Raw genomic sequence first — 18,021 nt, 5'->3', positions numbered from 1 at the left:
TAAGCACAAGACAATCGTTGAGCCAAACACACCTTTCCTTTCTATTGCGGAAGAAAAAGGAGACTCTGAAAATACAAAGTATTTAACTTATGGTCGCATTGTTGAAGTCAAAGAAAGTATATCTCGTGGGATCATTCATCATCTGGTAGACAACAACAAAGGAAAGTTTCTTGCAGTTAGAGTTTTCTCTGCTAATTTTCGGCTTGAAGAGATGAATCCTGTTTCTACCCAGCAAGAGTTTAGAGATGCAATGATTACTCGCAAACGGGTATGGATATCTTTCTCTCGACCTTTTTTTCATTAGTGTTAAAAAAATTTCTTATCTTTGTGTATTCTAGAATATGTAGAGAACTGTTATTCTTTTTTAAGTTTGTTTGAGTCATGTCTTTCAAACTTATATATTGAAATACGTAGAGGTCAAGTCAACTCTAGTTTGCATGTATTCTAATAAACATGAAGTTTGTCTAGTCTAGTTTGTATGTATTCTAGTATACACGTAGTTCAAAAAACTTCTTATCTTTGTGTATTCTAGAATACATTGAGAACTATTCTTTGTTTTTTAGTCTATTTAATTCTTGTCTTTCTAGCTCATATCTTGAAACACTTAGAGGAATAGTCAAGTCTAGTTTGTATGTATTCTAGTATACAAGAAGTTTGTCTGCTCTAGCATATGCTAGAATGCATTCTAGTATACAAGAAGTTTGTTTTGTTTAGTTTGAATGAATTTTAGCAAGAAGGAAGTTTGGCTTACTTTTTATGTCTGGTTTAATGAGTTTACCATGTATTCTAGTATACAAAGAAATGGTTAAAGTGTTCTTACTTTTACATAAGTTACTCTTTGGTTCTTACTTTTAAGTTCACTCTATCAAGTCTTAAAATCCTCTTCTACTTAGAATGACTTTTTCTTTTTCTTTTTTTGTAGTCTTTTTCTGAAGCATTTCAAGAGCATCATGATAATTTGTACAATTCCAACCACTCCACTGATGATTCTGATTATGAAGAGAATGAAGGTACAGACATAGATGACTCAGAAGAAGATGTTGAAGTTCTTGAAGAGACTTCTGGGTCAAAGTCTCAAGATGTGAGTGATACTTTGCTTTCTGGACCTGGAGCTCCAAAGTCTGATCCTTCAGAATCTTCTGGTCTTAATACCATAAGAAATAAAGCCAAAAAGTTTCATATGGTTGATGAGAGACCCTTAATTTTACTAGTGTCTAATATAGAACGTCCTCCATTAGATCCTGTTTCAAATAAGAGACCACTAGAAGTTCGAACCATTGTCCCTGGACATGTGAGTAATCTTAAAGTAATGATGAAGGAGAAACCAACAACAAATGTTTTACCCCTTCTTGTTCTTGTGGATAAGTCTTCTTGTGTTAAGAAAGAGAGTTTTGAGAGATCAAAAATCAATCAATACAAATACTTTGTCTTGGGGGGAACTCACTCTCTCATTGCTAAAAAAGAGTTATGTGCTGAGTATCCTCATGTAGAGAGCTATAAGACAGTCCTAGCATGGGTCTATGCTGGGTTAGGTGATGATGATGCAAAGCTACTTGCCCTTGATCACAACATTGATTCCGAGATGCGACTATCCATGTCTTTCTTACAAAAGATAAGATTTTTTCACAACGAGTGGATCAATCATATTCAGCAAGGTCATAAAGTTGATGAAGCTTTCAAAATCAAGCTTTGTGAGCAAGTTGGTCTTGTCACAAAGAAGTCAAGCAAAGCTGGACGCTCTGGAAAAACAAATGTTCGAGGTCATGACAATTTCTTTCAGTTAGCCTTTCGTGATGGAGAGATATGGGATCTACAAGAAGACATTTTCAAGCTTTGGGAGGAAGGTAAAATCAAAGGGCAAAAAGTAAAGCTCCCACCTGGAAGTCAAAAGGGCAAAGGAACAGGGAATGAGGACACTTTGAAGCCAATTCCTGAAGAAATGCGTATCACGAATTGGCGAGCAATGCAAGGAATACGCGAGAAAAATATTATCATACCCATCTTGGCACGAGTGAAAGGAGGTTCTTTGACACTCGATGAAATGGCAAAGGAATTAGAACAGTACGTTGCTAATTCTTCTTTTTAAATCTACTTATTTTATTTCATGTAAAGTTGTTTTTTTATTTTGTGTTTTTTTGAAACAGGCAAAAGACTTTCTTGTACATGCAAAGAATCATGATTGAAAAACTTAATTGCAAGGATTGGAACGAGGTTCAAATGTTTCATCCCATCACTAGTCAGCCAAGCTCCTTAGAGCGTTTCATTTATCTTTTCAAAAATGCAGTAAGTAAACTACATATTTGAATAGATTTTTTTTTATTTAAGTGTTTTTGAAGGTTTTGTAAAAATTTAGATCAAATATTTTAAAAAATTGATTTTGATTTTTGTATGTGTATTCTAGAATATATTTAATGTTTACTTATTTTCATTTTAACAAGTCTCGAGCACCTCGTGCTCCCATAAAGAGCATTCCTCAAGAGTTTGAGCAACATTTGAGTCGCGCAAGGGCAGAGCGGAAGAGATTAGAAGAGGCACAAACTTTGGAGACCATTCAAGAGGCAAATATTTTCATTTCTGATGATGTGTCTGCAGAACCAGTTCAATATTTTGTTCATGAAGGCAAAGTAGAGAACATGGAATCGTTTGTGACTGCACAACATTTTACTTTAGCCATTGCTGATGCTCCGTATGGATTTAAGGCACCACACTCAATACACGATGAAGTAAAGTATGGTGTAAGTGCATATAAAAGAGTCATCGACGCTTTCAAAAAGGTCACAACGGCTGAATCATGGGCACTGGTAATTTTTCATGCTCATGATCAAATCTCTGCTGCAGAGAAAGCATTCGTTGACAATCAAATGGTCCATCAGCTATGCATATGGTATGTTAAATTTCAAGCATTCTTTTGCAAGTTACAAAAGCTTAAGTTAAAGCCTAACTTTTTCTTTTGTAGGACAAAGCCTAACATCAAAGGCTAACTTTTTCTTTTGTAGGACAAAGCCTAACATCAAAGGCTATAAGCTTGACAGACTTTCTTTTGCTGCCGAGTTTGCTACCATTGGTTTCTGGTCTCCTGCGGGTCCGAACAGTAAAGGAAATTTTAATTTTGCTTCGAAACCTAACCGAACAAATATTTTTGATAGACCAGGCGTGTGTCGAAAGCTCAGGGATCTTTCTGGTGATTCAAATGAGATCATGAATCCTTATCAAAAACCACAACTTTTGATGATGGATTTAATTGAGCTTCTATCTTTAAAAGGAGAGTGGATCATGGATCTTTTTGCGGGGACAGGTAATCATGCAACCTTAACTTATTACATATTTTATATTGCTCATTTAAGTGAGCTTTACCATGTTGATTCTTTTTTTCTTAGGAACAACCACTATTAGTGCTCTTAAAAAAGGAAGGAATGTTGTTGCTATTGAGCTAGATCCAGTTCAAGTTCGTTTTATTCAACAACGAGTCACTGCAATGAAAGAATTGCCGGATGAGTTTCAAGAGGTTGGAATGAAAAACATGGCAGCAAACCCAAGAGTGGTGGATGCATCTGGAGAACCTCAGCCTCCCTTTGGACCTGATGATGAAATGCAATTTGCAGATCTTGAGCCTTATGAAGATCCACATACTGTGGATATTGATATTCCTCTTACGGAGTCAACACCACTCATTGTAGGACGCGAGCAAACTGATGAAGAAGTTAGTCATGAAGAGGAGGAATTTCCTATGCTAGAATAGATTTAGACACTTGTAGTTTCAAACAATTTTTGGTATTTAAATCCTCATTGGGGGTCTTCAAGGATTTCTAGGTTTTGAGAGTGTTTTGAACAACATTTGTTTGTATTCAAAACTAGCATTACAAATCTTTTTGAGGAGCTTGCGTTTTGAGATTGGTTCAAAAAATTAGTCAAATGTTGTCTCTATTGAAGCATTTATAGGAATTGTCTCATAATAAGACTTGTTTTTTTAATCAATGAAGATTAATTTAATCATGACATTGAAGTTGTGCGATAAAAGTAGTTATATTTTGCTTTCTAGTAACGATAGCAATAATTTTGTATTCAAAGTGAAGCTCTTTGTTGTGAGTCTCTATTGCAACTTTTGTGTCATGTTTTTTTGTTTGAAATATTCTAAGATTTTGTAGGGATAGGCTTGTACTTAGACATCAAATAGTGAAAAATTTGGCAAATTTTTAATTTAGCGAATGAATCACTTGCAAGTATGTTTTAAGTTAAGCAAAAAAGTCTCTTTTTAAAGTTCTACTTTATTGGGCACGTCAAAGATTCTTTTGGTGCTAGATTTGGATTGTTTTTAAAGGATTTTTTTGGTCTCTCAAAACTACAACTCACGATCGGTTGTATTTTCAAATGGCTGGGTGTTCTTCATCTGATTAAACCAGATAGAAGGGAACTATTACAGACTTAACTTGAAGGAATCAATGCTTTTTTCCTAATTGAATCAAGCACAGCCGTTGATCTATTCATTTAAGAAGTCTTCAGGCTTTTATTTAATTACTCGAGTTCTAAGCATATTCCCATTATACAATTTAATTATTAAAACTCTACTGATTTCAGCCTATCCGGCCCATGGGTTAACCACTGGATTTGGTAGAACCAGACAAGTACTCACCCACCCATAATTGAATGCCTTTCTTAACTTTTGCTTTAGAATACAGATACGCACACACTCCTCTTTAAACTTTAACTTAAAAAACCATAACTCAAAATTTCCTTCTAGTTCTTGTTTCTCAAAAACGGGTGTCACTCTGGACTCTCCGTCGAGACCAGCTGGTCAGCAATGAGATCCAGTAACAAATTATAATATTTTTTTTCCTCATCATACATATATATATCTTCCACGACATACACATGGGTGTCCTAAGCACCGCGAGCCCATGCATCGCCTAGTCAAAACCCTCCAGGATCCTCCTTAGGTGTCTTGGCACTTCACTCAGGGACCACTTCGTCGGACCTCGTCCATCGTACCAGAAGCACACCATTTTTCACCATACCAAGGCTGGTCAAGACCTAGGGCAGGTTTTTGCCACGTGAGCCATCACTCCCCGCCAGCTATTGCAAACCGAACTTCCCTTAGAAAAACACATATTCCAAATGCTCCCTCTAGCATTCTGGCGTAAGACAGTCCTTTAAGAAAACAGGGTTTCTATGCAAGTTTTCAATTTTGATTTTCTTTTGAATACAATGAGTATATTTTAAATCCGTATCCAAGACTTCTAGATCGCAGGTCTAAATTCCAAACAGAATTCCTCGAATTCTGTAACCTTGATCCTCAGATCAAAATCAAAAGGTCTCAACTTAGTTTTAGATTCGGCGGGTGATTTGAGTGTATTTTCTTGAACTGGTCACATCGTCTTTTCTTGAAACTGACGAAGAGTTTGGTCTTGTCAAAGTCTGATTCTGGATTTGAGTCTGGTAAGGTTCTTCCTGAACTACCTTTCTCGAAAGGTTCCAATCATTCCTTCATCGGTGTACCCATGGCATCATTGGAAACCAAAACGCTCATCACCACCTGTCCCTCAGGCAGGGGCCTTTTTGATAGTTCCTAGCTCATAGTACTCGACAATATAATCACTTAAAAAAATCAAGATGGAATCTCCGTTGAAAATCAGCAAGATCAACCAACAACTCCATATAAAAGAGCCATGGACTCATCCGTTTTTGAGGACCGGCAATGTCAATCAAACAGATCCATGCCCGGTTTTAGAAAACAACTCTTACTCCTTGTTCCAATATCTTCCCCGATGCACGTGTGGGTATCTTCGGTGACCCAGAGCCCGAACACCGTATGGTCAGCACCCTCTAGGATCCTTCATAGGTGACCTAGCGCTTCACTCATAGGCCACTTCCTTGGTCCCTCATCCATCGTACCGAAATCTCACCATTTAAATTGAACTGAGGCTAGTCAAGACCTCGGCCGACCTTGCTACGCGAGATGTCCTCCGTTGACTCTCCGTCAGCTATTGTAACTTTATCAGTTAGGTCACCACGACCTCATTCACAAGAAGACGGTCAAAATGCTTCCCCAACATTTTTGACATAAAACAGTCATTTAAAAACAGGTCAGACATACAGTTCCTATAATGAACTCTCGTCTTTCACATTGTTCCACATCCGTCCGCAATACTTAATCCATATCCAATTCATATGTATACCCATTCTCATCCAATCACATCATTTTCCATCTCATCACATCACATCTTTCCTCATTTATTCTCATCACATCTCATTCACTCGCATCAACCCATATTCACATCCCATCACACCTTATTCATTTCACATCTTTCTCAATTGACATCACATCTCATATCATTCATTTCACATCTCATCTCATTCATTCTTATCCCGATTCACATCACGTCACATCTCATCCATTCACACATATCATACATTTACATCCGATTTGCATGACATCATATCTCATTCATTCACATCCCGATTCACATCACATCACATCTCATTCATTCACTCACATGATATCACATCCTTTCACATACACATCCACATCCATTCTTCCACACATACACATCCACATTTATTCTTCCACATACACATCCACATTTATTCTTCCACATACACATCCACATCCATTCTTTCCCATACACATCCACATCCATTCTTTCGCATACACATCCACATCCATTCTTTCGCATACACATCCACATCCATTCTTCCACATACACATCCACATCCATTCTTCCACATAAGCATCCACATTCATTCTTCCACATACACATCCACATCCATTCTTCCACATACACATCCACATACACATCCACATCCATTCTTCCACATACACATCCACATTCATTCTCATTACATCACATCTTATCACATCCTATCACATCCCATACACATCATATCACATCCATTCACATTCTATCACATCCCATACACATCTTATCACATCCATTCACATTCTATCACATTCTATCACATCTTATCACATCCATTCTCATCCTATCGCATCCCGTTTACATCTTATCACATCCTATTTTCACCTTATCTCATCCATTCACATGCTATTCCCATTTAATAGCTTTTTCTAGGTTGATCCCGATAATGGTACTTTTTCTAAATTTTTGTGCCAATTGCTTAGCCTAATTAAAGGTTCTTTTCTCGACGACTATTTTCATATTCATTCTCAATTTCTCAAATGAATTATATTCAATATTCCTCTTTTGAATAAAAGAATTCATGGGATTTACAAAAATCAGCTCTACCCGTATTTTCACTTTTGATAATTAATCATAAATTGAATTATACTAAAAATTCCTCTTCTTCTCATTGAATTTCTTGGATCTCAAATACCATGGGAATTCCTATTTTTGCATTTAATTAATTGCATTCCAATGTCATCAGTATTCCTCTTTTATCATCAAATATTTCTCATAAACTAATTTCATCTAAAATAAAATACCCATTAATTCAATATGCTAGGAATTTCTCTTTCCCTGTCTCAATGATGGAATTCCAAATGTCATAGGAATTCCTCTTTTAACATTTAAATATTTCTCATAGATAAAATAAATTTATCTAAATTTCATCTTTGAATTTAATTAAAATACTCATTAATTCCAATGTGCTAGGAATTTCTCTTTTCCCATCTCAATGATGGAATTCCAAATGTCATAGGAGTTACTCTTTTTTCATGATTATAATGAGAATCATTCAATTAATCTAGGATGATTAATCCTAGAATATGGTAGGAAGTCCTCTTTTCATATTATGAATGAAAATGATTTATGTGTTAATTTTTTTCAAAAATTTTGCCATAGCTTCGTTTGCTATGGCAATTACTGATAATTCTCAATAATTTGAAAGCATAAAGGTTTCAGACTTTCATGCCAAATCTACAGACTCCTTAGTCGCTTTATTCCTAAGGAGAAGATAATAGCTCCCTTGGTAGTAAGAGAACGCTTATATCAGGGCATCGCTATGGCCCAATACCGCCGTCTTATGCGTCTCCCGAGGAGATTTTGATTTCTGGAGCCGAGCTGCTCTATGTACATATTGCAAATTTTATATAAATAAAGAAATGTTTTTCGGAGGAAAATTCCCTGTTGTATAAGTGATTGTTTATGGACGAATTGATAAAGAAAAATCTGTTACCGGACATATGTCATAGATCTCCAATAAGATCATTTATCTTGTTTAAGAAATTATTTTTCGGATCCCTTAAGTCTTAGGATCTCGTGGATGATATCAAAATAAAAATTTAATAATATATCATTTTTGGCATAATCATGAGATGAGGAAACCATAGCCATCAGCCAGTCCCTCTCTCTGAAGATGATGAGCTTGACCCCGACGTTGGCAAGGCTCTTCATAAAACTCAGCGTGGACCCTTCAAAGAAGAAGGGGAGGACCTGGGCGGCGAGACTCTGGAGAAATGGGTGGAAGCTATGGAAGAATATTTTGACGTCATAGGCTACAATGAGTCCTCCATACTCCATCAGAGTACCAGGGTAAGCAATTCAAGCTTTTGATTGGTTCAAAAAATACTCATTCTTTTATTTTCCCATGATGTCTATGTAAATTAGTCCTAAATCAAAAATCAAGGAAACCTATGCAAGTGGAATTAGCCAGTAGGATGATTCTTTTCACTCACCTTGAGAGATTGACCTTATTCAGTTTAGGCTAGATGAGAACATAACAGAGTACCAGTTCAAAGTCCTACCCCTAGGATGGAATAGATTGGCTCCAAAAGAATCAAGCTGACATTCATTGTTACTACAAAGGAACCATCTCTTTCCTTGACCTTCACGGGAATAAAGTTCAAGGAATTGGAATTTTCGGATCCCCAGTGCTACAATTAGTCAAGGCTTCCAAATTATTAAAAGGGCTCAGAAAGAAGCAAGCTGTGTATGTCGTTAAAATGAATCTAGTAGACATAAAATGCAAGGCTAAAGAGCCAGAGTGGTTAAGTGAGTATACAGATGTGTTTCCTGAAGAGCTGACTCTGAGATGCCTCCATCTCGTGAAGTAGATCATGAGATCGAATTAACCCCCACCAGAGCTCAGCCAGTAGCCCAGCGTGCATACAGAATGCTAGTCCCTGAAGCCATAGAACTTAAGGAATAGTTAAGATAACTGTTAGAACATGGATTTGTCAGACCCAGTGTCTCACCTTGGGGTGTGCCCGTTCTCTTTCAAAAGAAGAAAGATGGAATGTTAAGACTCTGTATTGACTACAGAGGATTGACCCAATTAACAATTAAGAATAAGTATCCTATTCCTAGGATTGATGAACTTCTCGATCGGTTAAGTGGGACCCAAATGTTCACAACGATAGATCTCAAATCCGGGTACTATCAGATCAAAATCAAGGAGCAGGACATCCCAAAGGCAGCATTCAATACTCGCTATGGGCATTATGAGTTCACAATCATGCCGTTTGGATTGACTAATGCCCCGGCGACATTCAATAGTCTTATGCAAGATATTCTCAGAGAATACTTGGATGATTTTGTTCTTGTCTTCTTTGATGATATCTTGGTATACTCAAAGAATGCTGCATACCATGAAGATCATGTGCGCAAGGTCCTGGAAATCCTAAGGAAACACCAACTCTTTGCAAAGAAGAGCAAACGTTCTTTCTCTGTTGACTAGGTGGAATACTTGGGATTCATAGTGTCAAAGGATGGGATTTCTCCTGACCTCGCAAAGATCCAAGGAATCATAGAATGGCCAGAACCCAAGTCAGTAAAGGAAGTCAGAGGATTCCTAGGGTTAACCAGATGGTATAGAATCTTTATACCTAGGTATGCTCAGATAGCATCCCCCTTAACTAACCTTCTCAAGAAGAGTACACTTTCTCAGTGGACTGTAATGTGTCAGAGTGCCTTTGACAAGCTAAAGATAGCCTTAGTAATAACCAACCCTGTCCTTAAATTGCCAGATTTTACCAAACCCTTTGAGGTAGTTATTTTTACTGATGCCAGTGGGTTTGCCTTAGGCAGTGCTCTGATGCAGGAAGGTCACGCAGTGGCCTATGAATCCAGAAAACTCAAAACACATAAGAGGAATTATGCCGTCCATGACTTGGAGTTACTCTCACTAGTGTATGCTTTGAAGTTGTGGAGACATTATCTTTTGGGACAAAGGTTCACCTTGATGAGACAGATCATCAAAGTGTGAAGCGGATCTTCACCCAAAGGGATCTCAACATGCATCAAAGGAGATGGATGCAAACCCTATAGGAATTTGATTTTGAAATAAATTATCGACCGAGCAAAGAAAATGTGGTTGTAGATGCGCTCTGCAGAAAAGCCTCCTTGCTTGCAATAACAGTAGTATCAAATCCATTGATCAATGAAGCAAAGGAGAAAATCTTGCAGGACAAATTCTTTGCCCCTATTGCTACCCTTCTGATGCAAGAAAGCAAGACTCCTTAGGAAATGAGTCGAGTTCTTGGATACAAACTAGATGAAGGATGCATGTATTATAATAATCGGCTATGTATCCCCAATGATGAGGAAATAAAGGAAAGAATTCTAAGAGAAGCCCATGATAGCCTGATAGCTTGACATCCAGGGTTTATAAAAACCTATATGTCTGTGAAGAAATGTTTCTTCTGACCAGGACTCAAAAAGGATGTACTTGATCATGTGCGAAAATGTTTGATGTGCCAAAGAGTCAAGGCTGAGAGAGTCAAGATGCCAGGGAAACTACAACCTCTAGACATTCCACAGATGAAGTGGGAATGCATTAATATGGACTTTGTCACTGGATTACCTTCAGTGCAATCAGGTTACAACTCCATTTTTGTGGTAGTTGATAGGCTAACCAAAGTTTCCCACCTGATTCCAGTGAAAGAAACATACTCTGCAGTGGATGTTGCCAAAGTTTTCCTTAAGGAGATCTTCAGATTGCATGGTTTACCCAGGAGGATAGTAAGTGACAGAGATCCCAAATTCACATCGAAATTCTGGACTATGTTCTTTGAAGCAGTAGGAACTTTCTTGGATCTCAGCATAGCCTATCACCCCGAAACAAATGGCCAGATGGAAAGGGTGAATCGGGGTAATAGAAGATATCCTTCGATCATGCTCTGGCAGGGAACCCAAGAAGTGGTTAAGTCATTTGCATTTGGTCAAATTTGCTTACAATGCTTCTTATCATCGGAGCATTGGGATGAGTCCTTTCAAAGCTTTGTATGGACAAGATTGCCTTACACCGTTGACTTGGTCTGACCCATTGATCAGAGTCGAAATGTCCAGATAAATGCTTGATGACATGGACCACCAGATATAATCAGTCCATAAAGATATAAAGGCAGTCCAAGACAGACAAAAGCATTATGCAAATAAAAAGAGGTCAGAGAGAGAGTTTGAAGAGTCAGATATGGTCTTCATTCGAGTACGACCAAAAAGAAGTTCCTTATCCTTAGGGAAGTACAAGAAGCTCTCTCCCAAATACTGTGGGCCGTATGCTGTCATAAAGAAAGTGGGCGATCTAGCCTACAAACTTCTTCTGCCTCCCATCTCAAGGTACATGATGTATTCCATGTCAGCTTGCTTAACAAGTATGTACCTAGCCCAAGTCACATGCTTGATGAGATGAAAAATTGATCTCTCCGACTCAAGGCCAGATGGTGCTCCAACCTGAGGAAATTGACGTTCGGGAGAAGACTCTCAGGAGCAGAGTCCTTAGAGAATTCTTAGTAAAGTGGAAGTTCTTCCCTCTAGAAGATGCCACCTGGGAGAAAGAAGAAGAGTTCGCGAAGGATTACCCCCACTTTGTGAGATGAGGACATCTCCCGTTTTTCAAGTGGGAAAGGATGTAAGATTCCTCCTCAGCGAGAATAACAAATAAGCCTCTGCTTCAATCCCTTGTAATCGTTCTATGTTTCTGAATACAAGAAAATATTATTTTTTCTTGTTTGGCCTAGTGATATAAAAATTTCTAGAGAGTGGTAAATCAATATTGGGATATTTTTGGATAAATAAATTCTACAAATAGCAAAAAAATATTTCCCTGAAACAAAAAATCAAAATAGATTTTTCAAGGTGCAATTGGAATTAATTTAAAATGATTTAGAAGATCTTAGCCTAAGGGTTAAGATTTTCTGAAAATTTTGGATTAAGGTTCCTATGGACCAATAAGATTAATCCAAAAGTTGGGGTAAGATAAATCCAAAGAATAAAAGAAATTACCCAAAAATGAGTAAATGCCCACATAAGATTAAGAGTTGACTATGTACTAGATTTATTAGTTAAAAATTATGAAGTATTAATAAAAAAGTGAGATATTTTAGAGTAATCATTCATTTTTGACACATTGGTAAGGAGAAGGGGGCCCTTCAAGGAGGAGCCTATTTCACATGTGTGGATGAGTTTTAAACTAAAAAATAATAGGATATTTTTATCTCTCCTCTCTCCTAGATCAAACCAAATTTAAAAAAAGGATATTTTTATCTCTTCTCTCCTAGATTAAACCAAATCAAAAAGGGAGCCAAATTGGTCCAAATCTTGTCCAAATTCAGCCAAACTAAAGCTGGAAAATTCTAGAACTTAGTTGGACTCAGTTGGTGGCCTCCCTCACCTATAAATAGACCCTCTCATTCTTTTGTATTCTCATATGTGAACTAAACTATGCTGATATTACTTTAAGATAAGCTTATTTTCTATTATCCTCTAAAAATCCTCCAAATTGAAGAGATTAGAGCTTCTCTCTCTCTTCAATCTTCCTTGGAGTCTTCATCAACATACCAAACCAATTGATTGGTTGGGGGCCTCTACTTTGATAAGCAATATAGGAGGTAAAGTGTGGTTTATGGTCTTTTTTTTTAAATCTCCAAATGTTTCTCTCTTCTCAACCCCTCTCAAGCTTGAGAAGTAGTCAATTGAATGAATTTTTAATACAATTGAAGTTCTTTAATGAATTGTAGTGTGATAAAACACATAAATTTTTATTTATTCTTAAATTATAATGCTTTTTTAAAGCATTTCTCTCTCTCTCTCTCCCAAAGAATGGTCATTCCTATGACCTATTCTATATTCAAATGAAGCTTCTCATGAATCGATTCTCTAATCTAAAAGTAATTTCTATGCTTGTCAAATTGAGGCCAAATAAGTGGCTTTTTAATGCTTTTATGCTATTTAATTCATGGAAAAATTAGGAATCAAGTCCATAATTGGATATTGATCCAATTAATGGTTATTCTATCATATGATATTACTAAACTTTATGTTTTCAAAATTATTGAGAATTATCAGTAATAGCAGCGGAGCTATGGCAAAACTTTTAAAAAATTAACACATAAATCATTTTCATTCATAATATCCAAAGAGGACTTCCTACCATATTCTAGGATTAATCATCCTAGATTAATTGAATGATTCTCATTATAATCATGAAAATTTTATTTTTTATGTTTATGCATAAATAGTTAATTAGAAAAAAGAGAAATTTCTAGTAATCCATTTTTATGTTAAAAGAGCAATCATTATGACAATGGAAATCCATGTATTCCAAAAATGAAGAGAAAAATTATGATGCTAAAATAATGTATATTTTATTTAAAAATTAAAGGAGGATTTTAGTTAAATTTATCTTTTTGCACAGATAAATTTAAATGATGAAAGAGAAATTTCCACCATATTGGAAATCAAATATTTAAATGAGAAAAGTGCAATTTCTAGTGTAAAGGAATTAATGGAGATTTTTATTTAAATTTTAAGAGAAAATTTAGTTAAATTTATATTTTTGCATAGATAAGTTTAAATGATGGAAGAGGAATTCCCACCATATTGGAATTCAAATATTTAAATGAGGAAAGTGTAATTCCTAGTGTAAAGAAATTCATTAAGATTTCTATTTAAATTTCAAGAGAAAATTTAGTTAAATTTATCTTTTTGCATAGATAAGTTTAAATAATGAAAGAGGAATTCCCACCATATTGGAATTCAAATATTTAAATGAGGAAAGTGTAATTCCTAGTGTAAAGGAATTAATGGAGTTTTTTATTTAAATTTTAAGAAAAAATTTAGTTAAATTTATCTTTTTGCATAGATAAGTTTAAATGATGAAAGAGGAATTCCCACCATATTGGAATTCAAATATTTAAATGAGAAAAGTGGAATTTTTAGCTTAATGGAATTAATGGATATTTTTATGTAATTTTTGAGAAGAATTTTAAATAGATTTAATTTATGCTAAAAGAGGAATTCCCATGATAATTGGATTGCACTCATTAAAATGAGAAAAGGAGGGATTTCAAGTTTATTAAAAAAAATAGGTATGATATTTAGTTAAAAAGAAGAATTTTTATGATAATTAAGAAAAGATAGATTTGAATTAAATTTTAGTGTCAAAAGATGAATTTCCATCATAATTCTACCTAATGAATTAAGGTTGAGAAATTATATGATAGAAGGAATATCTTTGGATATTTTAATTGGTAAAATCACTAAATGGATATTTACCCAAAACTAGATGTTAATCTACTGAAGGGAATCCTTGTAGAACTAAACTGAATGAATTTGGTTAGACTACGAGAGGGACAGACAGTAAACCTACTTGTCCATCTCTCGATCTGAATTAAGTAAAAACTTCGTGAACCAATTCCAGTTCTAATCACAAAGAATAGACTACCGGAACTAAACTAGTTTTTTCTGACTGAACTCACCAAGAATCTAGTTGGACAATCAGACTGAATGATGGGTAGATTACCCTGATGAGAGATCAAGGATCCTCATTGTGGAAAAAGGGTTTTTGGAACCAATCTCAAATTATAATTTTACTTGCATTAGAACCTCTATTTTTTTAATTCAAATGACTGTTTCACGCCAAAATACTCGAGGAAGCATTTGGATTTTGTTTTTCTAAGAGGAGGTTCATTGGAACAGCTGGAAGGGAGTTGTCAAGGGACGTCACTCGCGGCAAAGCCTGCCGAGGTCTTGACCAGCTTCGGTATGGTTAAAATGGTGTGCTTCCGATACGATGGGCGAGGACCGACGAAGTCGTCCCTGAGTGAAGTGCTAGGACACCTAAGGAGGATCCTAGAGGGTTCTGACCAGGTGATGCACGGGCTCACAGTTGTTAGGACACCCATGCGTACGTCGAGGAAGATTTCAGATGGACTAAAAGGAGAGATTTTTAGGAACCAAATTTTGATATACTAGATCTTGTTGGTTGGCTACCTGGTCTTCAACGGAGAGTCCAGAGAATATTATTGTAATACAATGGAATCAGAATTTTGGAGATAATCAGAAATATTATGATTTCTATTGAAGGATTGTTTTTAAAGCCAGTCGAATCTGTTATAAATGGTAATTTCATATTGGGTGTGTACGTGGTATGCCTACCTTAATTTTTGCATGAATCGTCGCCTAGGGGGCTTGGGAACTCTTTTCCTCGGTACTCGAAAAAAAACACAACTAAATATTTATAAAGGAATCCCACCAATACAATGGTCGGCTAACTAACCCATGGGCCGGAGGATTCCTGAGAAACAACTAGTTACGATTAGTTATGTTAATTAGTTTAAATCCTGAGAAGACCTTGTTTCGTGGGAGGGGATTAGCGGCTGTGCCTCGTAAATGAGGAAAAAAGCGGTGATTTCATGGACCAAGTGCAAGTCTCTTCTTGATCTAACTATGTGACTTCAGGTTCGGTCAGATCAGTTTATCTATTTATGATTTGACTTGTTAGAGTGATTCCCCCGTTAGAAGATTTTTCCCATAGCAGAATCACCCGTGCCTTCCGGGCGAGGGGAGTCTTTCGGGCCCGGTCTCAAAGAGACCGCCCAGGCTACTCATGTTGTCATAATATATGATAACTACCCTATCCACATGGGCTCTCCCATGTCACCAAGTAGCTTTTGGAACCAAGCTACCTCACATGCTGCATAGCAACACCCCTGTACTCTACCTCTGTACTCGATAAGGAAACTGTTAGCTACTTCTTATTGCTCCAACTCACAGCAGCACTCCCAAATAAGAACATAAAACCACTGGTAGATCTCTTGTCTGTAATACTACCAGCCCAATATGCATCTGTGTACCCATGCAACTATATCTTTGTACTAGCCTCATAGAAAAGTCCATAATCAACTGTGGAATTTATGTACCTGAGAATCTGTCTAGCCCCATCCAAGTGTGGCTTCATAGGGGCCTGCATAAATTGACTCACAAGTCTAACAGCATAGCTCAAGTCTGTTGAAATATACAAGTGTGTGCGGGAACAAGCCCTTGTTGGCAAGAGGCTGTAAAAGAGAATCTGTAAATGTGAGAGAACCTGTGAAAAGGTGAGAAGTATCTACTAAGAGAATAAAGGGTAGCATGAGGATATTTAGGAGGTGTGGAGATATTTTGGGAAGAGTGGAGAGAATCAAGTAAAAGAGGTGGAGTGAATCAACAAGGAGAAATCAGTGGGATTGGATGCTTGGATGTAAACTCTATAAATTGAGGCATTGGCCTAATGAGAATTTGCTGGTTTTTGATTATCCATGCCTACATTAAGTTATGAGTTAATCACATCTTAATTATCATCTAATCTCTTTGTTAATGATGTTGATTCTAGCATTTGATCCACCATAGCTCATCAGCCTAGAATCCATCAAATTTATGAGCCCATTATCTTGCTAATTAGGATTAGTAGATAATTAAGTTTTTACCTCTTTTTTCAATTAGCCTCTATACCCCCAGCTGGTGGAGGAGCTCTCTCTCCCTTCATACATCAAATTATCCCAAACAAATTTAGCCAAGCATAGCTATAACCCTTGTGCTCCAGCCCATTCAAACAAAAGCTCAAACCGTCTTGGCACACGCAACAGTTCTACGCGATTTTGTAGGCGCCTATTTTCTAAAGAAAAAATGAGATCTCTGCTGCTCCAAATGCAATGGGTCTAATTCCTCTTGGCCCTAGGGGTTTTCAAGGGTGCTTTACAAGCTGGTGAAGACAGTTTTTTATTTGATCAAGTCTAAAGTGAGATCCAAGCTCTTCATCAAATCTACAGATGACTTTGGTAAAACAAAGATTAAGCATTCAATGTTTGGTCAAATCTTGTATTTCTTGGCTTAATCCTCTACTAGATTAATTGGTATTGATGGCCTTGAAAGGATTTGAGCTCATTTAAACTCTAAGGCCTCAGATCTGGACTCCCTACATACCTGTTTTCTGCACACAAAATAGAGAATTAATTTGCTAATTATTGATTAATCAACATTAATCGCTATTTTTTGGTGCAATTGAGGGTTCAAATTAACCATTAGGTATCTGATATAGATCCCTATAACTTCACATTACAATTCGGAGATGGTTTGATACTCCAACCATTAAAATCTATACGGAATTTTTTTGGTAATTATGATGATAAATTTGTGGTAATCATCATCTTGCATTTACTCCTTGGTTGATGCCTGCAAATCACACTCAAATTCAAGATTATTCACAGCAGCCAGAGTTGCATTTGGGAATGTGAATAAGTGTAATATTACTCCCTAGCCCCTCAAGATGTCCAGTTTCTTCCCGTGTAATCAATCCTCTTTTCAAAATAATAAAAGATCTTGTTTCTACCTATTTTGGCCTAGAGAGAGAAAATATTCTAGAGAGAGGTAATTCAGTTTTTAGATATCTTTTGATGGAAAAATATCCCTTCTCATGAAAATAATTTCCCCCGAAACAGAAGTTTAAAAAGAAATTCCTAAGGTGCATTAGAAATAAATTATAATTTGCTCAAAAGACCTTAGCCTAAGGGTCCAAATTTTCTAAAAAATTTGGATTAAGGTTCTGAGAGACCAATAAGACTCATCCAAATGTAGGGGAGGAGATAAATTGAAGAATAAAAGAAACCCCCCCCCCCCAAAATGAGTAAATGCTCACATAAGATAAAGAGTGGAATAAGGACCAAAGAAAACATTAAAAAACTAAAATTTTGACACATCAAAGTGGGGATTCCCCCTCATGAAGGAGGTGCCTTTTTTCTCATCTCATTACTCCCCATTTTAAATCAATAAAATGAGATATTTCATCTCTCCTCTCTCCTATTTCAAGTCT

The 18,021-nt window shown here is 36.4% G+C and overlaps 1 protein-coding gene across 1 annotated transcript; it reads left to right on the top strand.

Annotated features, from left to right (window-relative positions):
- Positions 1-211: 211 nt before the first annotated feature.
- On the top strand, positions 212-2,884 carry LOC147639283 (uncharacterized). The gene is made up of 3 exons (XM_086793833.1): positions 212-268; positions 923-2,061; positions 2,145-2,884. The coding sequence occupies exons 1-3, from the start codon at positions 212-214 to the stop codon at positions 2,302-2,304; spliced, it is 1,356 nt and encodes a 451-aa protein (XP_086649959.1). The 3' UTR covers positions 2,305-2,884.
- Positions 2,885-18,021: the final 15,137 nt, after the last annotated feature.

This window comes from Cibotium barometz, chromosome 4, assembly GCF_041138505.1.
Source record: "Cibotium barometz isolate CiBa-2024 chromosome 4, ASM4113850v1, whole genome shotgun sequence".
Classification (NCBI taxonomy): Eukaryota; Viridiplantae; Streptophyta; class Polypodiopsida; order Cyatheales; family Cibotiaceae; genus Cibotium; species Cibotium barometz.
Note: the sequence above shows the minus strand (reverse complement) of the source record. Positions and strands in the feature narration are given on the sequence as shown.